General features: G+C 38.3%; 1 protein-coding gene across 3 annotated transcripts in view; it reads right to left on the reverse strand.

Annotated features, from left to right (window-relative positions):
* Positions 1 to 662: 662 nt before the first annotated feature.
* Positions 663 to 26687, reverse strand: part of LOC135072072 (protein tiptop-like) — a 334243-nt gene continuing 308218 nt past the window's right edge. For 2 of the 3 annotated variants that reach the window (XM_063966016.1, XM_063966015.1), the window contains exons 4-5: positions 12669 to 12849; positions 663 to 5236 (exon numbers count right to left, since the gene is read on the reverse strand). In XM_063966016.1, coding sequence (XP_063822086.1) covers positions 2215 to 5236; positions 12669 to 12849 — 3203 coding nt within the window. In that variant the 3' untranslated portion in view covers positions 663 to 2214. Of the gene's footprint in view, positions 5237 to 6284; positions 6701 to 12668; positions 12850 to 26687 lie in introns of those variants that run through there. The other variant, XM_063966017.1, reaches the window with a different exon arrangement.

Below are 26687 nucleotides of genomic sequence, written 5' to 3' on the forward strand. Positions count from 1 at the left end.
ATTAGGTGGCGCAACTCAGCCTAAGTGATCTAGATTTAACTGATTCTGTTTCTATGTGTCGAAGTCAGTTGCTGAGAATATTTGATTCGAAGTTTTTGTAATTAAATGGTTAAGGTACCTACATAAAAGAAAGGACCAATTGAAAAAGTAGAGCTTGTAGTGTAGGCGAAGGGCTTCTACTGAAAAAACAATGTGAAAAATTAGAGATCCTATTTTATGCTAATAAACGTACAGAGTAGGTACGGGTTACTGCTTTACTGAGATCTTGATTAAAATTAATATCAATCAATATTATACCAGCTTATCAAAGCGTTTCTCGTAGATCTTTCTTATCAATAATGTTAATTAAGTATTTTACGAAGAAATATTTCTTGTCGAAATGTTGCTTCTTCCAGCAAACCAAAACATCGGTATCGAACCCGGGTGCCGTAGAGCACGACGCACCCTGCCATACACTACTCCACTATGCAACCTTCAACACCTGTTTCTGTTTTCAGTGAACTTTCATAGATCTCATTAATACAATATGGTAACTTATAATGTTATTGGATACTCTTATATCCAGTTTGCATCATCAGCCTGAGTGATTGTGTTTGTGTGTGTGTAACTTTTTAGATGTGTGTGCAGATTTATACGGGGTTTTATTAAATAAAATAATCATGTAATGTATGTAACATATATATTTCTTTGAGCTTTTAATTGCATTTTGAAATACAACATAAAATATTAAATAAGATTATTAAATTTGGTAAAATCAATATTTCAACACCTTTTTTATTAAAGAATGAGCAAAAATCTCTCATCAGAGTTAGCGTATACATAATATTTGTCGTATGTTTTATTATTATCGTTAAAATGATAGTTTTAAGATTTAAAATTTTTGATTTAAGTCACTGGTAATTTGAGACTACGTAGTAAGGGAAGGGCGTAAGATAGTACTGCTTAGTAATCATAATAAAAATAGTGTTGTACTTCTGTCTTGTTTGGAACTTTATGAATGATCTTATAAAGGAAACTACATCGTCTCAAACTATCAATTTACATCGTATCTCTCGACACTTACATTACACAGTTTACAATATTTTTTTATTAAATATAAAAGAGCTTTTCACTCGTATGTACCGTATATACACTTCGTATATCTGATGTTACATTGGAAGATATCTCTCAATAATTCTGAAGGTTCTAAACGTATACAATGTAGTCAATCCTTTCAAAGAAAAAACTGTATAACGTATCACTTTTTAAATATATAATTGGTTTCTCAACCAATCAATAATGCGGGTATAATGGTATACAAGTGTCACAGACGTAGGTCTCCTAACATTATGTACTTAATACTAAATAATAAATAGCAATCTCGCATTGAGAGCGTACCTAGAGCAAAATTTACACTAAAGAGATTGTTTGTAGGGTTCAACTGAATCTGTCAGTGTCTGTCAAAATATAAAACTGTCCTTCACACCGAGGATAGCGTAAGTGACAATGGCGATACTACCGACTGACAGCTGACAGGTCCAGTCCAACCCTACACGTTCTATGTCATATTTACAACACGAACAAAATGAATGAGATTGGATCTCCGAGATTGCGGCATCGACGGATCTCTCCAAAAAACAAGAACACTTCAAAATATACATAAAATAAACTAAAGACCACATTAATCCTAACTCTGATTTACATAAAAAATTAAGTAACACAAAAAAAAGATATTGCAACGATTTTTAAAAAATACTGAAAGAACGACAACGCGACGTCGGTCTCCTCGACCACATGCAAAAGGCAATTGCAATTCAAAATACGAAATTATCCATTTTTAGAATATTAGCAAAAAATATACATTTACAAGAGATCGAATCGAACTTTTATGACTTAATGTGACTTATATTTACAATTATCGAAATGGAATAACGTAGTGTGGAAGAAAAGCGTGGCCTCTCCGGCCACCAGCAACCGTAATCGACCTAAAGGCAATATTTTGAAAATATTCTCTTACATCTAAACGAACGTAAGACGTTTGGCGTATACTTAAATCGCTAGTCGTTAATTACACTAACCGAACTATGCGGTGAACTCTAACAATAATTACCTAAATAATTAAATTGGCAAAGAGTTTCGAAATACTTGTCGTCGGCACGACCTAACCCTAGCAAGGTTAACGTAGCAGGATATGGTATCATCACAACTGATGGCCCGTCAGACCCTATGTACAGTCTACACGTATTTACTGGAAAGCTGCTTCGCTAGTTCCGTATACTTCAAAAACTTGGAGTGGGGACTCTCGTCGAAAGATTGCGAGGGGCTCCTGGGGTCCTGAGGGGAAGCAGCGTTGGATCCGCCGCTCTTGTGGGTGCCAGGCGACGCAGCGGCCGGCGGAGCCTTCATGGGGACCGGCTCCGGCAGCGCCCCGTCCTTGACGAAATGCATTTTGGAGAGATGGTGTCGATATGCACCTTTGGATATGAAGGGAGTGTCGCACAGAGCGCACTTCATGATGGAATCTGTGACGACAGCGTCGTTGCAAGCCCAACTGAAGGTTAGAATACTGGGAGGTCCGGCTGGGGACGGGGCCGGTGCGGGCGCACGAGACGGGTTAGTTTCAGTTTTGTCGCATAACTTCTGCAGAGCAGCCAAGGGATGGCTGCCGCTGCGACGCGACGAACTAGGCTCGTTTCCCGAACCCCCACCAGCTAAGTTGTCGAACATAGACGAGAGCGCACCCAAGCTAGATGGCGGCTTTCTATCAGCCCCAGGAGTGTGACCAGAGCGGTCGCTGGCTGGACTGCGGGGACTAGCAGCGGGGCTGGGCCCTTCGCTTTCGCGTTTGGCGACCGGTTTGATATCATCTTCAGTTGAACTACCCGGCCGGGGAGGCTCCTCCTCCTCATCGACCTCAGTTTTAACACGGACTGGCTGACTGCTCAGATCCACGCCATTCTCACGCTCCTCATCTTCAGTAACTTCTTTCTTTATTCGAATTTCGGTAGGACGATCTTCTGAAGCGGGAGTTTGAGAACCGCGAGTGTCAGGGGTGGTACGAGGCGTCATGTGATAAGCATCTAACTTCCTGTCGGGAGTGAGGGATTCAACCCTACTACCGCCACGTTCAGACATGGAGCTCGATTCGCTGCCACTGCGCTCTCTGCGACCGTAGCCCTGCTGATGATGATAGTTCCTCAGCATGTTCATCGTTTGCTGGTCTACCAGAGGCTTTGTATAGTCTACACTCTCATCTATTCCTAATCTTTTCAGAATACTAGAGCCGATGGGTGCGTGAGCCGCCCCACCGGGCATTCCGGGGACAGAATGTCGCGATCGCGTGTCAAAACTCTTTTCTATCAATTGTTCTATGGCATTGAGTACTGACGGAGACGAGCTTTGATCATTGCTAGCGTTGGGATCTTTGGAACTAGGGGAAGAATCGTTAACCGAAGAAGGGGAGCGGTGGTGAGCAGAACCGGGAGAAGGCTGTTCATCATTAATGCTCTTGCGACCGTCGCGACCGGTCGGCGTGATGTGCCCGGGCACGTCAGGAGGGATGATATTATTCGAAAGAAGTGCGCTCTTCAGAAAATTCCTTTGGCTATTTGACATTGGCGCGCCTATGCATTGTCGTACGTGTTCAACGAACACCGCAGTCTCAATTTTATCACCGCATTTTTCGCAAGTAATCCTACTACCCACCCCGAAGTCCCTAATCGGCTTCCCCATGGGAACGCCGTTTCCCTCACCATTTTTGAACTCGTGTTGTGCTCTCTCTAGTTCGAGTAGTTTCCTAACTGGAAGTGATTTCTTCCTTTTTTCGCGAGTCTGTCGACGCCTGCCGCCACTCTCAGTAATCGAACGCATTATGTGCTCTTTGTAATGTGAATTCTTAACCATATGATTACTCAATTCTTTCAAGGAACTAAATGCTTGGTCGCAAACCTTACAAGTTAAGACTGCGCTAACATGACTACTAGTGCCCGTGGTGGGAGGCGCCGCGTTGTTGGCCCCAGGTCCAGCTGAAGTTGAATTCTTGGCTTCATCGGAAGACTTCCACGAAATTATTTGCTCTTGGGATATAATATTCGTATAATGCTGAGTTCGCTGCATGTGACTGGTCATTTCAGCCAGGGATCTGAAGCTCTCAGCGCACCACATGCATTTCAATATCTGCCTAGTTTGTTCCGCACCTTTGCCCAGCCAAACGTCTTGGCCACGAACTAACTTCCTAGGAATCGGCATGTTTTCCTTGATCAGCATATTCAGATCGCTCTGATTAGGCTTGGAAGAGCTGCTTGAAGATGATGAATTGTGTGAAGGCGTCGAAGGTGAGCTAGATGGCGGCTGTAACGACTGTGGTATGGGGCCGCCCCCCGATGGTGGTACAGGAACATTAACGCCACAGTGTTTCGCTTCTTTCATATGAACCGTCAAGTCTGCTAGAGAATTAAAGCTCTTCTTACACCAGACGCATTTGAGAACGTCTTTAGTTTGATCGGCGCCTTTGTTGAGCCAGTGAGACTGCCAGGCGGAGTGCCTGGCGGCTGCATTGGGTGCTAAACCTGCTCCTAATGCGGCGCTCTGGACTGACCTAAATAATTCTTCGCCGCCCAATCTGCTTAGCTCGCTCATCTTCTCTAAGGCCTTAGTCGCATCACTAGGTGTAGGAGCTCCATGTTTGAGTTTACCGTTCCAGTCTGCTGGCACGCCTCCTTTGGGAGACAGGCTGGCTGCAGCAACTGCGGCAGCAAAGTATGGCAAGTGCGGCGCGACTGGTGTCGTCCACGGCGAGGGCGTGGGTTTGTACTCGGTTCTCGAGCTTTTCCTGGTCGGGACCGGTGACGGAGAATTCTCCGGTCCTCTTTTCCTCGTGCCAACTGAAAGGTCGAGAGGTCCATTTTCATTCTTACTCAGATTGACAGCGTCGTCTGCGTCCTCGTCGTCGTGGGGCGAGTCGCTGCGTTTCGTGCTGAAGTCTAATACGGCGTCGGCTCGTTCGGAGTCGGTGAGGTCCTCCTGGCAGGACATGAGGAGTCTCTGCTGGGCTGCGGCAGCTGCGGCGGCGCCGAGGTATGCTGCGACGGCCGCCGAGTGCGGGGGCAGGAGGGCAGCCGGGAGGGCGGCGGGGAGGGCAGCCGTCAGCGCGGCGGGCAGCGGGAGCCCCGGCCCGCTGCGGCCCGAGTACACCGAGTCATTGGAGGGACACCGCGGCGCGCCCGACGACTCCCGAGACAGACATCTCGGGCTATCCCTGCGGACAAAAACGACTGACGTTAGATTGACATAATTCACTTACAAAATTTCCTGTTAGGAGACGATCAATTTGAGATGGCAAAAAATTTGCATATTGCCTGTAAACATACTTTTAATAGCCTTTTTTGCGTGAGCTTCTATTTCGGGTCTAATTAACATTTTGTCATAATGAATAATAATTACTTAATGTTTGTTTTGTTGTTGTACAATGTTTTCGTTATTATTTACGACTCGTCCCCGTTCGCTGTCCGTCTCGAAATCAGGCCATTACCAGCAATAAACAACGCAGAAAGTAATACACATGAATTAAAAGGATAAACCGGCCAATAAAGGCAACAATAAACGTTTACGACCATACGAAGATGGATTATTATATTAAATCCACGGCACAGATACGAGTTTATCGCAATTACTCATAATAATGCAGATATTAATCACAAACAAATGAATTCGACGTAAATTGATGAAAACGCGACAAATTATTTATGATTGGGCAAAGGAATGTTGTTATTGACAGTGAACTTTGATATAAAAATAAATATTTTTACACTAAACAAAAGTTAGTAGATGGAAATGAATGAAATAAACACAAAGTAACTTAAACTAAAGTTATGAATTTTTTACAAATTCTTGGTCAAAATGTTTGATCAGTAAGACTACCAATTTCACACCAGTTCTTTTAAAAAACTTGGTTGCATTTTGAAACCAATTGGAATTAATTTTATTTCTGGAGCAAGAATTTTTTTGAAGTGGTAGTTGATCACCAATCTAATGCAATGAATTTGACAAATCAACAATAGACTAGTTAGGATTATTATAAAAATTTAAAAGCTTAGGAAAAAGTAGGAATCAAAAAGATAAAGTAAGTAAAACAAAAAAGAACAAAGTTACAAACTTCTCCGCTTCGATGAAAAGTAAAAAAAGTATCAATCCAATGAAAATAAACTACGTAAAAAGTAAAATCTACACTCAACAGTATTCGGAAACAATAGAAACACGGCGCATTAGATACGAAAACTATAAAACACTTGATTAAACAAACGTACCTCACGTGGTCCGGCTCGACAATCATTTTGGACGCAATCTTTTCAATATATCCAAAACGATGCGCCACGAAGAACTCTTGGATCCATCAAACAACACTCAGATAGGTGAACACAATTTCAAAAGACAACCAAGTGACTTCCCAGTTTTAGGAATTGTAAACACGTCGCGAAAGACGCGCCGCGATCGGCGGTCGGGAGGGAAGTGCGCGGAGCCTGCGGCGGCCGAGACGGTCCCGCGTGGAATGAGACCGCTTGATTTACGACCCGCCTGCAGCGCCCCCGCCCCGCACGCCCCTCGCCAGAGCGAGACAGCCGCCAGCGAAGCGGGCCAATCCACGCGCCAGACGGAGACGGCCACACGTATTCCGCTTCGAGGGGTGGTGCGATGCGTAATGCAAGCGTGCGTGCGATGCGCGAGGTGGACGTGCAGTGACGGGCGATCGCTCTGATGACAGCCGACTGACACAGCCGAGCTCTCGGCGACCTGACTCACCGTCTTAACGCCAATGAAAAATGTACAGAAGAACCTTGACGCCCAATAGGCGCTATATAATTTTAATGACTCTGTTTACACATTTATCTCGTCGCTCGCTCACAATACGTCCGAAATGTAAGTCTCGGGGGCTTAGAAGATTGGCCGGACGGGGCTGACGGCGTTGACAAGGAAATGGTGCGTTAACAAAACGTTGAGACGAGTCCTTTTAACAACACCGGGACAGACAGGGGACAGGGACGGATTTACGCGTATCATGAACAGATTTCCTGCTTTGACAAAGGAAAATATTCTCAGGTTTATTTATTTACGAGGGTGAAGTAAGAAAGTTACTTTCAGTTACGATGTCGCCAAATTGGGTGAATATAAGTAAAAGTCCGACAAAAATCAACAAACCCAACGGATATTGCATCATCGACGTAGTTATAATAAAACAAGGAAAAATATTTCTTTATCCCCGAAGACACCTGAATATGATTTGATGTCAGTCGCAGGTCCATCAATCTATCTATCTTCGAAAGAGGAATATCGGGTAGAAATTCCTAAGTCATTTCAACTTTAGTATCGGTAACCGTGATTTGACAGAAATCATATCCCGAATCCATCCAATTCGGCCGCAACTTTTTAAAAGTTTCAAACAAAATCGCCAGCTGTTTATAGCTTCCTATGAGCATTAGTCGGGTGCGGGTCAATCAATCACTCGTGTTTATGTGACAGGTATTGTGCTCTCTTTCCCTCGCGACATGCACGCGATCGGAAATAGCCCGACTTAGATTCCAGACGTCGCAGATAAAAAAAGTCGAGCCTTATTTTAGTGGGTAGAGGCAGATAGTAACGTTGTTGCAGCGATTAATTCTACTCTGTGGCGGTGTTTTGATGAGCGGCTGGAATCGGGACAAGTTCGCGACAAAGTTGAGTTTAACATCGTGCGGGTAGGGGACACCTGACACTGTTTGAATAATTTCGCAGTTTCACTGTGAATTTTAAAAACAGGCACATGTGTTTGAGGCAATAAAATGTAGCGCTAACATATTCGCCTTAGAATTTATTCTGATATGGAATGCTGTCCATTACACAGTATGATGGATTGTAATGATTATTAAATTCTTTAAAGAGACAACAAATCGATCTTAATCGATAAAAAGATGACTAAAGTGGTTTAAAACAAATCTGAAGTCAAAGAACTGAATGGCCTTGAGTGTTTTATTGAATTGTTGTGAGTCATGACGACAAAAATGATTAATTGTTTCTATTAAACAATTTGTTACCTACATACAATCGTGTATTTAATGACAATTGCTTTTTGGGAGCCTCAAAAAAGTTATAATAAATTAAAACAAGACAGTTACAAACATAAATTATAATGTTCAAGGTTATACCACTTAATTGACTCGTATATCACAGATAGTCTATAAATTAAAAACAAACATCACCAAACAAGGTGTTAGCAAATGATAGAAATATTATTATAGAGATAAGCAATCAGTTTGTACGTAACTTTGTCACTAAATACATGAGTATTATCACCATAGTTACTGGTTCAATCGATCGCAACTAGACTTGTAAAACAGTATAGTATTGATTAAAGTCTGCCTGTATTATTTTCGTCTGATACAGAATTTTGGTTCTTCCTATTTGGTAGCTCCAGAAATAATTTAAACAGATATCCAAAGATTCAAAATCTAAACAATAGACCCTGAGGGTGAGCTAGTCTTGACTGTTTATGATTGATGAGCAGTCTTCAGTGCAACTAATTGACAGTGATGGAAAAGCCAGACGAGGCGAGCGAGCGCACAACACACCTTCAAAGAACTTGATTCATTCGTACGTCGGGGGAATAAGACTGTTATTAGTGTAAAAGTTAAAAATGAAACAGTAAGAGCTGTTGTCGATGACAATCGTACCTGTCGACGCGCCGGACGCACAAAGATAAAGAGATTTACAGTTTTTTGAAAAGTTCTCAATCAAGATTTTAATTATGTTGATGTTACACAAAGGTTTTGTTTTTTAATCGTTTTTGAACTTTAAATTGAAGCACACAGAGATTAGAATGTCACAGTTATTGTACTCAGCTTAGCGAAACTGTTTGTTAGAAATTATAAGAAAGTTATAATTGATAAATATGAAGAAACGCTAATACCGCTTGCTTACAATAAACTGTTATTAGCAATAGATACTTTATTTTTGATAACAGAGCTAATAAAGATATTATAGCACTTACAAGAAAAACATTGCCAATTTATAGCTTCAGGTACATTACAATTTGTGATAAAGACAATTATAATAGTTTCCTCATTAAAGGAACAAGTGTTTGTTCTGCCCCATAATTTATAATCATTCTTAGTCACTTGATATTAATGTCTGACAAAGATTTATGGCGTTAGATTCGTTCCGATTAACGATTCATTGAATTAACGTACAACAATAAAGTGGATCGACCACTTGGGCAAATATTGAGACAAAGGCGGCTGATATGCAATTTGTACAGCACTTCAAAATTAATCAAACATAATAAATTCTTGAGCACCAGCCTTGATACAAACAATGAATGAACCTGTCAATAATTTGTTTTTATATAGGATGTGAAAATGTGAATAACCTTCCCATTTAGATTATTATGATATGGTTCTGGATTTCTCTACAGTTTGAAAATACCAATATTAGTTATATTAAAGGAAACAACGCAATATTTTCTCGTGGTGTTGTTTTTATTTTTATTTCAGCGAAATCCATTGAACTCCGTGGTTTTTATTCTTGGTAGGTTTTCTTTTTCTTTTCCCTAGCATTTTTTCCCTTTATTTGTGGGTCTGCTCTCGTGTTAGGTTTTCTATTCGTATTAAATTGAACATTTCTGTGTGTTTCTCTATACAACACAATGAATAAAAAACATGAATGTTCATAAAAAATATTGTTTCCAAACTTATAAAAAGCAGAAAAATGTATACCTAACATTGGTTTAACAATTAACACAAATTAGTTTTCAGGTAAGCGTTTATCGGATACTTTTTTATTTGGAAAACGATCATACATTAACTTCAATCAGTTCCAAGACACTAATTGTAACAAATGGAGTCGATAGAACATCAAACTTATTGCTATTTATTGGTCTTGTTTAATTTTGTACTCCACTTTCAGGTTTAATCGGCAATAAAACACCTTGTAGGAATGACGCGAGTCGAAAATTAATTATTTTGAAATGTTTTGTCGGAGTCGCTTCAATAACATGTTTTGCGCAACTCGTACATAGTGTACCAAGAAATGATGATATCATTATGACAATTATACAAATTTGTAGACATCGTGTGCTATCTTATCAGCTGGGTGGTCAGTGATCGGTAGTAACTATGTACCATTTAGCACGTCAAGTAGTTTAGTTACTGTGCCATTTTATGTAGTAGGTAGTAATAGGTGTGATATTGAAACAAAAATGTATAATCTGAATGAGGTTCTGTACTTGATTGATTTTATACATTGATTTTAAACTTATGTGCTTTTTTACAATCAGGTACAATTTCTTTCAAATTCAATTTAGTAACGATTTTATCACATTAAAAAATATCAAGTACACTAATATCATCATTTTTTTTTTTCATTCTGATTAAACTAGTTGGTGATCACCAGTAATTGACATTGAATATTTATAAGCCTCATCACAATAGCCCGATCAGTCATCTGATTTAACTGACCATAAATATCACAGTTTTTTTCAGGCAGGCTTACAAAATTTCCTCAATCAATCAAATGAGCGAGCAACGATAATATCGACCTAGATTTTTCTTTAAATACCACTGTTAGAGTGCCTATCAGTTTCCTAAGTGGATAACATTTGAGTTTCACTTAATTTAGTAAGAAATAAACCCTTTTTTGATCGTATTAAATAAGTGTGTTGGTGTGTTATTCAAAGGATCATTACTTTTTTACTTTTGGCAGTTGAAACGAATACGATTGTCCGAATTTAAATTGATGAACTGTCATTTGAAAGATTTTCAACCATTTTTAGTGGCACCATAACTGTCACGGTTGTTGGTCCATTCATTTTTCTGTCACCGCCAAGTCATTTTGCGTGGTCAGTGGAATTTCAACTTTAACGCTGTTACTATAGATTGGGTTGTTGAGATATTGATGCTTTGTTTGCTGTCGTGAGTGGTGGTTATGACTTAATATAGAGAGAACAGCCAGGTCATGGGATATCAGTTTTAACTACATATTTGAAAAATTTTGTTCTTTTGTCTTGTCTTCCTACACGATAATACCTACTCACATTAAAAATAATTATTTGGCAACATGTTCCAAATGCTGTTTTTTATTCGTTTAATAGAAATGTATGAGGGTGACAACAAAAATATCTTTACGAAAGGTTTCATACGGAGCAAGATACGGTAATCTAAAATAACAACAAATTGACAATAGTGACTGAGTTTCTTGCGCTGCTTCTTCTCATCACTGGCCCATTTATTGTCCTGAAGCAGTGGTAGGGTTAGTTAATACTGGGACGTGTAAAAGTGCTTTTTAAAAGCTTACTTGCATAAATGAGATTTATGAGTTTTTTAACCACCAACCACCACCACATCCAAATTATACCACGTCATTTGACCAACCGATTTCTTTAGTACCAATGTCTTGGCTTCATGTAACTGACTATCTGTCGTGGCTGTTCTACTCTTTCTCCAAGCAGGAGTTGTCAACAGATCACAAAACAATGGGATCGTTAAAGTGGACACCGCGAGTGATGTCCGGACCACCGCCGCCACAATGCCGTCCACGGCGCGTGACCATATTGTTTTACCGGAGATAATCGTAACCGGGCCAATTGATGGATGCTTGAAAGCATCATGTTAGATTGATGACGTGGCGACAGAGATTGATAAGCTTTGGAATTTATTAAAATGTTTTCGAGGCCATTAGGCACACGTCTCGAATTGATGTCAAGATATTTTTACCTCGAGATTAATAATAACAAGATCGCTGCCATTCATAATGCCGATTTCACTGGCATTTGTCACCACACTTTATAACATTGGCATTCTGCAAATCTATTGCCGCGTGAAAATAGAGGAACAAATTCGTGTCTGACTTTCCTATCACTGAAGACAGGCTATCATCGTTAGCTTGTTCAACAAGTCAAGATGATTTTGCTGAATTAGGATCCTCAAAGTGCCAAGAGCGTAGCTTCTTATAATATTTGAAATGAATGATGAACTTCGTCATAACCATGAGAATAAGTCTCCCTGTGGATGACGACAGAGGACACAAAATTTAAGCGAAAATCCAAACTACTCAACCTGTCTGACCAGCTTGATAACGTAGGTCAAATCTATCACGAACGAATCTGGTTAATTAGAGAGGGCCCTAGAGAGGAACCGACTAGAGAGTGGAGAGAAAACGTGCAAACGGAGCGTAGGTCTACCTCTGCTTTATTGATTGACAACCTGAAGCGCACTACCACCCACAAGGTGGACCGACGACCTCATAAAGGTAGTAAAAAGGCACCACCAACTCGCGATATGGAAATCATTGGAGGAGGCATAGGCCTCCCCAGAGTCACAAGACTAAAATAGGAGTTCTGTGACTAAAATGATGATGATGATGAACCTGAAGAACGATGACGACTTACGCCCGTTTCCTATATTCAATCCTTGTCGAAATCCGGATCACAACTGTCAAATTGAATTCAGTTTTAGATTATATTTCCAAAATTTTCGATGCATTTACACTTTAATATTGTTTAAATAGTCTTATAAACAATATAAAAATGTAAAAACATCAAAAACCGCAGATATTTTGGCCAAAAACATATTAAAATTTGACAGTTGACAATCCAAATCCGTCCAATTTGGATTAGGATTGAATATAGAAATCCAGCATTAGACTAGAAGGATTGAAGAACTCACCTCTCAGCATTAGGGTCCTGTATCAGCGTGGCGGGTATGCTGTGCTCGATGTCGTCCCGCTCGTCGGGCGCGGGGGACGCGCGGGACGCGGGGGACTCGGAGCGGGACGCCTCCCCCTCCCGCCCGCGGTCCCCTCGCTCGCTTCGCTCCTTCACGCCGCCCTCGGGGCTGGTTGCTTCCTCTGTGGACAAGGGAGAAGAGAGTTAGACTGGAAGAGAAGAGAGATGCGTACGCGCAGGTTTCGATAACGCAATTTTCGATTTCGCTCAGAGGGCATCTGCCTGCCCTTAGGTTATTATTATACCTATAATGAACTGCTTTTTGAGGAAGGGCATGATTTTCTCTGGTGGTTTCAAAATGTAAGCTCAGGTACTTGTCTTATTACAAATAGATTAACATGATTTCTTATTCTGCGGTTTATGTTTGGTGTTTGTGCCTATTCAAACTGTTTTAACTCAACCCACACAGAAACTATGTAAAAGCAATAGACTTTGAAGGCGTTTTTCTGACTTTGGTTTAGCACATGCAACATAACATGGTATCGACCAACTTTTCGATTTCTTTCTGAATCAAAACAAACATAAACATAAATCAAGAGTTTAGCAAAACGTTACACAGAGATTGAACCATGCTTACGAAGTTAGTTTCAGTACATCTCAATCAGCCACGTTGTTTTAATCACAAACGCACCAGCTTTGCAACTTGACTGCACAGCGCATCCACATACAAGTTCATTCATCCAGCGCTGGCCAGCAATTGCACCACAAAGGCCGCGTCAGCCCCAGCTGCTCCTCCTTTGATGTCCAGTATCCACGGCCCGCGGCGGCCATCTTACCAGATTGACAAGCTGCGTTTTAATCAATTAGCGAATTCACGAGCCAATGGACAGTGAAATAAGCGGACCACACCGCCACCGTTCCCTTTTTGAACGGTGTCCGGTTTCGGAACGTTTTTTCGAAGTTTTCGGACATCATAATCGGAGGTTGCGTTGCGCTTTTTGGTGTGCAGTCGACTTGGTTTCGGATTGAGGTTTTGGATTAGAATGACAATTACTTGGATCTAAAACATTACCCTTGAAAGTATAGAAGTTCGGCTGTGTTCAAAATTTCATTGACCCCCAATTTATTTGCGGAGAAAATAAATTGGAAACTCTGGATAATGGACAGATTTGACTAAGCTTCATGATTTTCGTTTTTCAGGACTTTCTAATAAGTAGGTACCTATAATATTTACTACAGTGATTTGAGATAAGCACAGCGTTGAGAGAAAAGCTCCGAAATGAATTCCTTTTCTCATTAACTGTACAAGTGGTCACACACAACTTGATTTTACAAGCTTTTTTAACTTCATTTGTTTAATAATTTGCTATTTATTGAAGCATATTTGACTACAGATACCAAACCACAAAAATACAAAACGTCCCATAAAAATGACTAATACTTTTAACATTTCGTTGCTCGGACAATTAGGGCGCATCGATACCACATCAGCGATACTATCGCAAATTTATCGGCCGAATTATGTCAGTAGATAACCAACTTTGAATAATTGATCCGATCGCTTTGACTAGCGCAATATACAATCAATCAATCATTGATCACGTGTTATTTACCCGTTATGACACAAGTGGTGCCTCGTTTTCGGGTAATTTTCCCCATTTTATCGGCGCTGTGTCGCCGTTTATCGTTTATTAGTTTGATGATGAATGATAGTAATGGAATGATGAGTGATATTCGGTTGTTTTGTTTTGAACATTAATGTGGGTGACACAAATAGGAAAATATTATTCTCGTCCATAGTTTCGTACCAATTCTTATTATGCTCTTCAGTGACGATTGAAGATTTGAATGTGTTGTTTTTAGACAAGTGGTTCGCCGTTTTATTAAATAATTTAAAAAATATCAATATCGTCAGTATGCTATCGTATTTGTTAATGGCCGTAACATAAAAAGATCTATGAGATCAAGTGGTGGCTCCTAAGATTTGTTTAATAAGATCACACTGGCACTGGCAGATTATTATGTACAGTCAACAGCAAATTCATTTAGAGTAAAAATCGCATCTATTAGAAAAACATAAGATACCTTGATATGCCAACATTAGTCACAATAACTCTCCTTCTGGCGCAGTTGGGTAAAAAAACTACGCAGTTAAAATTTCAAGTGTAGATTTACATTGACATCATTATTCTATGAGTCAGCTCATCAGCTGTTTACTGGCAACAATTGTACAATACAAACTGAACACACAAAAACATAAATCTGGGACGGACAGAAAAATGACATCTGATTTAAAACAATAACTTTCTACGTACATTATTCTAGCATTATTCCAGGTCATCGACCTCTCTGACCAGATCTAATATCCGATTTCCGATGTTATCCGAATTAAAAGAGCAGAAAGTGGAAACTGACAAAGGCGAGTGACTCGCCACTTCTGACAAACGGCCAGAAATCACAAAACAATGGCTTGATTTAACCGAAAATCGGCGTGAAACGGACGATGATGGCCGATGATTGTCGATGATAGCCGAGTACAGTGGGCTGCGAAAGGCGATGTCCACTTTTTATGCTCGTTCTGATAAATTTCGGTATTAAAATAACGATTCTGCTGCACATAAACGTAAATTTTTCCTACGCAGTCCTCAACGTCAACATTTTCCCAAAAAATTTCCAAATAAAAAAAGAAATGCCATTGATCTTTATCTAACTTTTTAATTCTTACTTAAATCTCTATAACTTATAACAAAGCTATGATTTTATTTTAAAATTTTGTGATAAAAATAGATTCGATAAGATAATCGATTTGACCATCTGCGAATGACTTTCGATGTTGACTGTACATATCAGTTGCCACACGGTAATCGATCTAGATGAATGGATAAAGAAATAGGTCAAAGTCCTTTTTACAGTTTTGCATCGGATGATCGTAACTATGATAGTCGATTATGTCAAGCATCGTTTTATTGTTAATCAATTTCAAGCATTTGAGAGATTAATTGTTCAATATTTAGGTATCTTTATACTTTGGCTGGTCGCCGTAGTAAAAGATTTAGGTATAACAACTGTTTGCATTTAGTATGAAGTATTTTATTAGGTAGTCAAGTATAGAACGAAATATTTGTATGTACAATAGTAAGGTAATATTAATTGAATATTAATCGTCATTTATTAAACTGTAGGCTTTGACCAACTACACTGTATCTATGCAATTTATGTATTTGTAAGCTGTTTGTTTTCTGAATAACAAAATAAAACAAAATAAAAATTTGCTTATTAATGTTGCAAATGCATTTTTTACAAGACTTATATTCAGGGCTTTTGCATACATTTAACCCTGCCACTGCTTCTGTTAACTGCTTGGTGCTAACTGCAACAGTTTTTGTTGATAAGTTTACGAATTGTGTTGTTCAGAGTAAATCACAATCATTTAAATGACATCCTTTGCTTTAGCAATACTGATTGTAACTTATAACATGAAGCTAAATAGTGTGACAAATAGAGTTTCGTTTCACATTGTAGGTGAAATTTTGAAACAAAACTTTATAGTCTGATGACTGCAGCTCATTATTTTCTTCTTCTTCTTTTCGTGTCGACAACAAACCTACACAGTGTCAGCCCAAAACTCCGCCACAAGAGTGGCGTTGTCAGCAGCACTCATCAAATCCTCCTGAGTGCAGTTGCTCGGGCACTCAGGGCACGACATCAGGTGCTTCATCGACTAGCGAACAAAACCGCACCTGCACTCCATGTTTAAGCCATCCAAGAATCCCCACCTGACCAGATTGTCCTTACTACGGCCAACCTGCGTCCGAAGTCTATTTAAAGACTTCCAGGTAAGCCAGGATTATTTTATTGATTATCATATTAACAAGCAGAAGTATTAATGATGTAGAGCTAAAGATTAGGGCCCAGTAACGAACTAATTCTATAAGAAGACCCACATATTCGTATCTATCGTACTTACTATACTATCGATACTAAATGTGCGAATGTAACCAAACATGTCACTTATCTATCGATCAATCAGCAGATGGTAGTTGATGTGCGTCATGATAACTTGCAGCCCACGTATAATAATATTATGTATGTTGTATGTTTGTTTAGCTCGCCGATAAGTATGTGAACAAGCGTTAGTATACTGACATACTGCGAAGTTACAATAATATGCTTTTTTATAGAAACGAGATAATTCATGAGGATGGATAGATGTCACTCTATCACGTATAATAGGATTATTGGTGAATGCAATGCTTCTATCAGTAATTTCGCCCACTTGATGTCGGTAGGTCACGGAAGGTGTTTTAAAGTAAGCGAATCCAAATCAAAAACACTACCTATGTCAAATGAACCATGATTACAACCAATCCACTAAGGGCTAATTTTTCAATTGTCGGATAACTTTTAACTGAAGAATAAGTTTGGCACATTGACAGTTTCAGTATGGAAAATACGAGTAATTATTAAAATGTCAAGTTTATTCTTCAGTTAAAAGATATCTGACGATTGAAAAATCAGCCCTAAGTAGGACAAGAAAATATTTTCTCTGTATGTCATAGCCTAATGGGGTTCCTATACAAACTTTCATCTCCTATTTCGTCCTCATTGGAGTTTAATTTTGTATGTGTATCAAAATATGGAACTTCACACAACAACTACATATTAGTGATAGACGCGAAAAAAATATCATGAAAATCACAAGTCACCCTGTATAACAGTTAATTGCATTTCCCTCTCGGTCGCATTCGCATCGCCATCGTCTCGGTATCGCCGCATCTCTTTGTGCGCGCGCGCGCCGCATCACAATGAGTTATCGAAGTTTTTCCTGACTGATAGGCAATATTCATTTAAATTAGTGCTGTAAGGTGGTCACTTGTCGATAGTTATTGCGGTAGGATTTTTAATTTCAAGTAAGGTTTGCGCTTCTAGATAATGCATTAATGTTCCGTTTTGTATGTATCTTGAGACACGTATGGAGACGATCACGTTACGATCGATTCCGAATTATATTGATTATCATGATATTCAAAAGATCAAAAGATATTAAGTTTCTTTAATCTATACTTATAATAAATCTGTAGAGAGGTCAATTCTGTACATGAAATATATTTTCAAAATAACTATCAGGGGGTGATTAGTGATCGATACTGATGCCAAAAATGCAATCAGTAAAATTTTTGTCTGTCTGTCTGTCTGTCTGTCTGTCTGTATGTTCCTTATAGAAACAAAAACTACTCGACGGATTTTAACGAAACTTGGTACAATTATTCTTCATACTCCTGGGCAGGTTATAGGATACTTAGGAATTCCCACGGGAACGGGCATTAGCGGGAAAATCTTTTTGTATGAAAAATCTAAACCGCTTAAGTTAGACGCTTGAAATTTGGCAAGCAGGTACCTTAGTAAACTTAAAGCTTAGTTATAACAGGATATTGCAAAATTCCTACGGGAACGGGAATTAGCGAGAAAAAACATTTGTATGAAAAAATCTAAGCTACGTAACATAGACGCTTGAAATTTGGCATGCAGGTACCTTAGTAAATTTAAAGCTTAGTTACAACAGGATATTGCAAAATTCTCACGGGAACGGGAGTTACCGGGAAAAAACATTTGTATGAAAATATCTAAACCGCGTAAGTTAAACGCTTAAAATTTGGCATGCAGGTACCTTAGTAAACTTAAAGCTTAGTTACAACAGGATATTGCAAAATTCCCACGGGAACTGGAATTAGCGGGAAATTCCTTTTGTATGACTGACTCACTGACATACCCACGCACAGCCTAAACGGCTAAACGTAGGCACTTGAAATTTATAAGGGACGTAGCTTAGGTACCGTAGAGGTGCACTAAGAAAAGAATTCCCGAAATTCCCACAGGAACAGGAATTACCGGGAAAATCCTTTTGTATGAAAAATCAAAACCGCTTAAGTTAGACGCTTGAAATTTGGCATGAAGGTCTCTTAGTAAACTTAAAGCTTAGTTACAACAGGATATTGCGAAATTCCAACGGGAACGGGAGTTAGCGGGAAAAAATATTTGTATGAAAAAATCTAAACCGCGTAAGATAGATGAAGGGGGTAAAATGGGATCCACGCGTACGAAGTCGCGGGCGGCCGCTAGTTAATAATAATTACAAAAATATAAGTTGTGAAACGAAAACTTTCTACAAATATATCTACAGTCTAAACACTATTTTTCCTAGTTTTGCAGCTTTCCACAACAATTTAATAAGTAAAATAATTTCATTGCTCTTATCGATATTCAAACCATCGACAGCTCCCGCCCTAAGCTCAAGCGCTGTGCAAGAAATCCTCTGTTGTGTTCTCGAATTGAATTTAAACGTCAATGAGAAAAGAGACGCCGTCCAACAAGGAAAACTATGCATTAAATTATTATTGATCGCGTTTCTATTGGTGGAAATTTTTAAGTAGAACTAGTACCTACACTTAGGTAACCTACTCGTACAAATGAACAACTCAAGTGTTGTTATTGATTGATAAAAAAAATTTCAAACAGTAGTCATTTGTAAGCATTTAAATTAAACCTGTCATTGAACCTCCGTGTTTGTGGTGTAATGACCTCCTTCTAATTAATTGCAAGATAGACAGTTGCTCAGAAAGTTCAACTTTCTCGATCTGGAAGTCTCTGGTTTAGTTTCCAGTTGGGACATTGTTGAGGACAATGTAGGCTTGAATAAATCTAATGTTTGCAAATAAATAATAATTATTATGATTGCATCATTCGTGTTAAATGTTAAACTGAGTATAATTATTATTATGCCTTCCCATAAGCCTAAGGCGGCTTAAATCTGCCACCATGTTTGGATGGATTGGAAGATTCCCATACTCTGAAAGTGCTAAAATGCGTTGGTTATGATGACAAATTAAAGTACACTTCAGCTTTATAGACTCAAGTTAGACCTAATTAGGTATAATTTCAAACAGAAAATATCTTATTTGATTGCCACTAACCGGCCCCCATTATAATTGGGGCGTCCCATAAAAATGCGTTGACAAATTCGACAAGCTTCTCGGCCAATTAGCCCGGCCAGATTTATTGATGCGCACGCGTCGATCTGGGCACGCGAAGTTATTTTGGGAAGGTAGAGGAACGGGTTGCTTGCTTAAACTTTGGTATCAAAAGGGATATTTCTAATTAAGCAATTGCATCTTTGAACAGTTGATTGTGGTGGTCAAAATAGGTATCAGAATAAAAGTCACGAATGACAAAAAAAATATCCTAAAAAAGGACTTATTTGTAATATTTTTAGTATTGGAGTGTAGCAAAATTGTGGCTTATTACATGTATAAAGTTGAATACTAGGAATTTTTGTAAAAAAATACAGTGTGATGTACCTACTTACTTATTGCCATTCTGGATCTTTCTTTTTTATAAATGACTGAACTCTACACAGTAAATATTATTCTGATTTTGCTAGTAGGTATTTCATTTCATAACGTAGCCTCACTTGATGGTTCATGCACTAGAATACAACACCAGCTCTAGTTGCTAATTCTATCCCGCTAGAGGTTAAAGGATGGTGTCATATACGCGATCAAAGAAATGCTAAAACAATTGGTATGTTTTTGCAACTGTCCACTAAACGCCGAACAATCATCTATACAATGCGGAAGCCCAATTCTTGATGAGAACAATTGAATTATAGTATGTTTAAAGTGAAATATGGGCTTGTATAGCGCCGACCGCAAGTAGGCCATCAAAATATGAAACGGCCGTGCTATATTTTTATTTATGGCAAACCGTAACGACGTTCGAGGCGATATTACTATATTTGTGAGCTTATTAACTAGTATAGTGATGGGTAACGTGAAAACAATTTCTTCTTGATCTTCTATCGAGTAACGAAAGACTTTATGAGTCACCAAAGACGTCTGACTTAACTCTATCAGGGTTAGGACTGAAACTGAAAGAATTTCAACATTTTAACCATTGGAGGTTTTTAGATAGTTAACAAAATGTGATACATTTATGATCGACAGTACCATACAGCTGATTTTCTTTTCAGAAATTCTGAACCAGCCAGAATAAATTAATTTTTGGTTCACCAAAGGCTGTAATGACCTCGGAAGCTATCTTCAAATAGCTCATCTCTATGTATCATAACTTATACTGTATACCTAATGCATTATTAGCACTACAGTCAATACCAATATACATATGTACCAGTACAATAAACAATGTATAAAAAGCAACAAAGTGTACAATCTGCGCCCGCACCTATAAACTTTGGTATGGCCGCGAATATGCGCGCGCGCAGTATAGCTCCACGCGCTGCCGATAGGGGGCGATATGCAAGTGCGGGCGCAGACAGGTGAGCTCAATGTATAACTAAATAGCCCTTCTTATATAACTAAGGATGAATTTAATATGGAAAGTTCATGTTGATTAGAAGATGAACACGATCAAGTCAAAGATCTCAATTATTCAGAAACTAGTACTACCTATTGTTTATCATGAGACTAGCTTTTGCCCGCGGCTTCACCCGCGTGAAATTTAGTTTGTCACAGATCATCATAAATTATAGCCTATATGTTATTCTGGGTTATAAACAATAATACTGTAAAGTTTCATTAAAATCCGTTCAGTAGTTTTTGCGTGAAAGAGTAACAAACATCCAGACATCCAAACTTTCGCATTTATAATATTAGTAGGGTAGTCAATATCCTTGTGTCGAACTTTTTAAAGTTATCACTTATCACACACACGGCTCTAACTGGTCAACCATTTAATGTGTCATCAAATCAATCTAAGAAAAGTAAAACAATCGCATCACACATAATAAATAAATAAATGTTTTAACCAAAAAAATACAACACAATGAGGGCTATCGTTTTTATACTTAATAGTTGGCACCCCTGGCGATTGACAGGACCTTACTCTACAGTGGGGCCATCTTGATGAGTGCAAATGCGATAGTCCTCCTACCACTTTAGCGCTCACAAGTTGGTGCCACTGTCTTCGCTACTAGCAAGTGACAGGACCTTACTCTACAGTGGCGCTAACTGGTGAGCGCCCTCATTAAGTATGCCAATCAAATATTTTTTTGCTATATTCCTATTATATCGATAAGCTTAATGTTTGTGACATTTCGTCATTCGCGTAAAAGATTATATTGTCAGATTATAAGATTTATTACATACTTCTTAGATTTTGAAATTATTTACGCATTACAAAAATGTGTTATAAAGAACAAAATTACACTGAAAAGTATAGTCCCACAAAAAAAATTATACGTAGCTAATAAGTATACTATTTAAAGACTCCAGGCATATAAATAATTCTCATTTTGAGAGCCATTGACTAAGGAATATTGAGAAGTTTGAGAACCACTGTCTACGATCAGGCTTCTTTCGACAAATAGGGTAGGTGAGGGAGACAATGGCACACACAATCTGTTAGCTGTTGAATCTTTACAAAGATATCCTGATTTTCCCTAAGGGCTGATTTTTCAACCGTTCGACTTTTAACTGGAGAATATAAACTTTCATTTTGACTTTAAACTGTCAATGTGCCATTCACTCTATAAATAAGACGACTGGGCCTGTGATTGGACCAAATGGCCTAAAAGATACAAAAATAATAGAGTTTATGTATACGAGTAATACTGACCTAGCTCGCACTTATTACATACTAGCTTTCTGCCCGCGGCTTCGCCCGCGTGGAATTTTGTCTGTCACAGAAAAACTTTATCGCGCGCGTCCCTGTTTCAAAAACCGGGATAAAAACTATCCTATGTCCATTCCCGGGACTCAAACTATGTCCCTGCCAAATTTCATCGAAATCGGTTGCGAGGTTTAAGCGGGAAAGCGTAACAGACAGACAGACAGACAGAGTTACTTTCGCATTTATAATATTAGTTGGGATCTTGTAAAATGTATTTCCTCTATCTACTGACTGAAAAACAGGCTGACAAGGTGACTGAGTTTCTACTCCCAATTCTTATCAGCACCAGCCGATATGATGTCCCGAAGTAGTGGTAGAGTAAGCTATATTTGGGACGTGAATACGTACCCGGGAAAGGGGCTATACTTAGTACATACTTACTATTAAAGTTTTTGAATTTGTCACCTGTGCAACTACACTGGACCACAAAGAAAATATCCTCTTGTCGGCCGTTTGGTGTAGTGGTTCGATACGGACTACTATTCCGGAGGTTGCGGGTTCGATTCCCGCACAGTACAAACATTTGTGTGCATGAACATATTTGTTTGTATTGGACTGGGTGGTATTTACAAAAAAAAAGTATATAAGTATGTTTATATCCGTTGTCTAGTACCCATAGTACAAGCTTTGCTTAGTTTGGGACTATAAGCGCAGTGTAAATGTCCAAAGATATTTATTTATTATTAAAAGTACTTGATCTAGCTTTGTAGACCTGTGTATTTAGGTAATTAGAGGTACAGTTGAACCGATTAATTTATTATTACCCAGACGTTTTCCACAACATCGATAAGCTATCGACTAGTGTTGCGCCACGAACATAAATCAGCAGATAGCGATAACCTGAGCCCGAAATTATATATCAGTAATGTTAATATCATAAATATCAATCAACGTCAACGGGAGGAGTTAAATTAATACTTTTATGAATCCGGTGTCGTCTCCAATCAATCAGGGGGTGGCAGTGATTGATAGATGGCAGTCCACAGACGGGCGAAGCCGAGGGAAACCAGTTGTATTAGAGCAAAAGCCTTGTTTAAAGTTTTAGGATTTATTTTGTAGAAGATCGAAAAACGAACTTTCGACATTTTATTGATACACCAATACCGATACGGGAAAAATGTTAAATACATCTGATGTAGAGACTTAGGTACATTCATATTTTTATTATTACAATTATATTGATCAGATTTTTGTATGACATGATTAATGACGAAAAAAGTCGTCAAACTAGCTAATTAATATCTACCTTCATTATGTTAATTACATTACAAATCATGTTGATAAAATGTGTCTATGACGTTAAATGACTGCGCTAAATATGCGAAAGAAGTTATTTCTGGAACCTTAGGATGAGATAAGATTATTAATATAATTAATTGGAATACATTATGAGAGTGGTATTTCAATAGAGTGACAAGTAGGTACTTTGGACTTAACAACTTTTAAGTTTTAATCACTCGTACAAGCTGTAAAGAAATGTCGAAGAGAATTCTTTTATTTTCCCTGAAATAAAGCAAAAAGATAGTGAAACACTATACCAGTAACTTTTAACCCTCGCTGGCTCCATCAAAAAACAAGCGCAAATAAAAAATGCCCGGGGCAAAGTGTAACAGTGTACAAATCAATCCGGGCCACATCGACCCGTCCGGATTAGCCAGCGTAATGTGTGAAAAATCCGGACGCGATCATGTCCGGGCCGCCGCGATCCGTATTTGTCACCGGACAGACGCACGGACATCATTTTCATTAGAGTCCGGAGCCGGGTCATTTGTACTAATGTTTAGAAGATACGATGGGGTCGAATAAGCCTTCCATCTTTTTTGGTCGCGGCAGGATTTTTAGGGTTGATGTGCCAATGTTTTTGGGGTTTGGCATTTTCCCAGGGGATGAACGTGTAATGACGTGGATGACATTTGTATCTTACTGTGTAGGTAAATATAATGTTTGGTAAAAATAAGATCAAATTAAATAAACACTCTAACAGCGTACAAGAACATTATGCAGTTTTTATTATTATGAGCTTTTAGGAATAATTTCCAGTTTTCGAAAAAAAAGTTAAAATGTCAATGTGTTGTTAACGTTTAAATACATATTATAGTCCTTGCCAACAGATATTGTAATGGCATTAGCAACAAATAGTTCGCTGATATTTTGGTTGACCTTATTTTTCCAAAGTTGTAAGTGGGTGTAAACTTTATTGAATACAATAAAACGCATCTTGAAGCAGTTGCTACTCGAAGTTCTGTACAGTTAACATGCTTGTATTATATTAGTGAAAGCAAATATTTAACAGCTTCATAAAACAGCCCTTAAAAAGTTTATTGCGTTTTAATAACAGAATTCAAAACTGCTAACGAGGATTTAAAATTAATTAAACACTGACATTTCAAAGACATCAAGGGTTAAACTATCCATTCTAATAACATGAAACAAAACATTATGTTCGAGAGGGTCTTGCACATTACAGGTCCCACTATGTTACAAGTTTTTATTCAGTCGAAAAAAAATTCTTGTTATTTAATTTTATGTTTTATTTTTATGCATAACAAAGCAGGTATTTGACCACAATCGCACATGGTGCGATTTTTTTAAAAGAGAAAAAGTTTCAATAAACTAAATCTTTATTTTATGACAATTGTGCCACACTTTCGTATACTTACACGGAAGGAATTATGTCCCATTTATAGGTAGGGCATATGATGGGCCAAACATTCATACACACGAAGTCAATGTGTCATAACTTCTAGGTATCTACTTATAATATTGTCGTTAATTATTTTGTTTCTAAGGTAACTACTAACTATCATAATTTCTTACATATTAAATTAACAGTCAAACTTGACACGTGGTTTTACATAATTACCACATAAAGTTAAAAGGGCGAAAGTCGCAGATCTCATACATTTGTATGTTAAATTATAATCAATCATCTCCTCCTAATATCAAAGCGACCCCATTGAGAAAACCCACACAAAAATTATGATCGGAGCATTTTTACGATATCTACACCAATTAATCTATTCATAAATACTTTATTCTAATTCTAATTATATAACGCAAGTCAATAATTTAGCGGTTATTTATATTTAATGTTATTCTTCGAAGAACAGGTTTGATATAAAAACGAAATTATTTTGAACATTGAGATTCTAAGAAATTATTCTAATTATTTTTTGTAAATAAAAAGGTCTTGTGAACTGAATTTCAGGCTAATTTTAATCAGTTATATTGTGAAAGTAATTTTAGTTAAAAATACCCAATTACCAATATTATAATTAAATCATCTATGTCCGTGGGTGCCTGACTAGTGGCTACCTGCGACTTCGTATACGTGGTTCCCGTTTTACCCTCATAGGGGTTGAATTTTGCAAAATCCCGTCTTAGTGAGCACCTACGTTTTAAAAGGAACCCCCATGCAAAATTTGAGACCCCTAGCACTTGTAGTTTATAAGATTTCGTGATGAGTGAGTCAGTGACCTTTCGCTTTTATAAAAATAGAGCACGTAAATGTTGCAGCTTTTCATTGAAACTGTGAATAGTTCCATTTGATATAACATTTACAAATATTACTATGCAAGTAAACATTTACTTTGTACTTAAATGCGGTCTGTTCAAGCTAGAAGTTAGAACAACGTCAAAGGCACGCGAAGAAAACGCAGCGTCTATCAGCGCACAATAGGGACGTAACAAAAACACTTCTCGAAGAGACATCGTTAGAGAAGGCAATATAAACTGTCGATAAAACTCTACATAGGTGAACTAGATAACCAGATTAAAGAAGTGATTTGCTTATTGAATTAGTAAAATATCACTTTTTGTCATTGTGTAATTCCTTGGGAGAGGCCTTGGTCCAGCAGTGGACGTCATTAGGTTGAAATGAAAAATGTCACTTACAGGACCATTGTGTTTGACTTGATCTAAAATGGGTGAGTTTAATGGATCACTTTACAAGACAATATGGTATTGGTGATTAACAAACTTTATTTAAATAATGAAAACTTCATTTTATTTTGTCACTTTCACGTACTTATTGGTTTATATGTAACTTTTTTGTATCGATATCGACTCTATAAAAAAAATCATAAAAATAATTTTATTTTTGCAAGAAGGCTTTTAAAAATCACTTTTATCGACAGCTGTCCCATCCCTACCCTCATTCATGCAGCCTCTATAACGTGACGTTCGTATCTACCGTCTCAGGCATCAATCTTGATGTAATATGGACACGTATTCATGCGCCGTGACATATCGATAATGTTATATTTAATGTATTTGTTCTGGAGAGAGGTATCGATGTGGGGAATCATACATAATGAGTAAAGATACACAGTTGTGT

The sequence above is a fragment of the Ostrinia nubilalis genome, chromosome 5, assembly GCF_963855985.1.
Source record: "Ostrinia nubilalis chromosome 5, ilOstNubi1.1, whole genome shotgun sequence".
Lineage (NCBI taxonomy): Eukaryota > Metazoa > Arthropoda > Insecta > Lepidoptera > Crambidae > Ostrinia > Ostrinia nubilalis.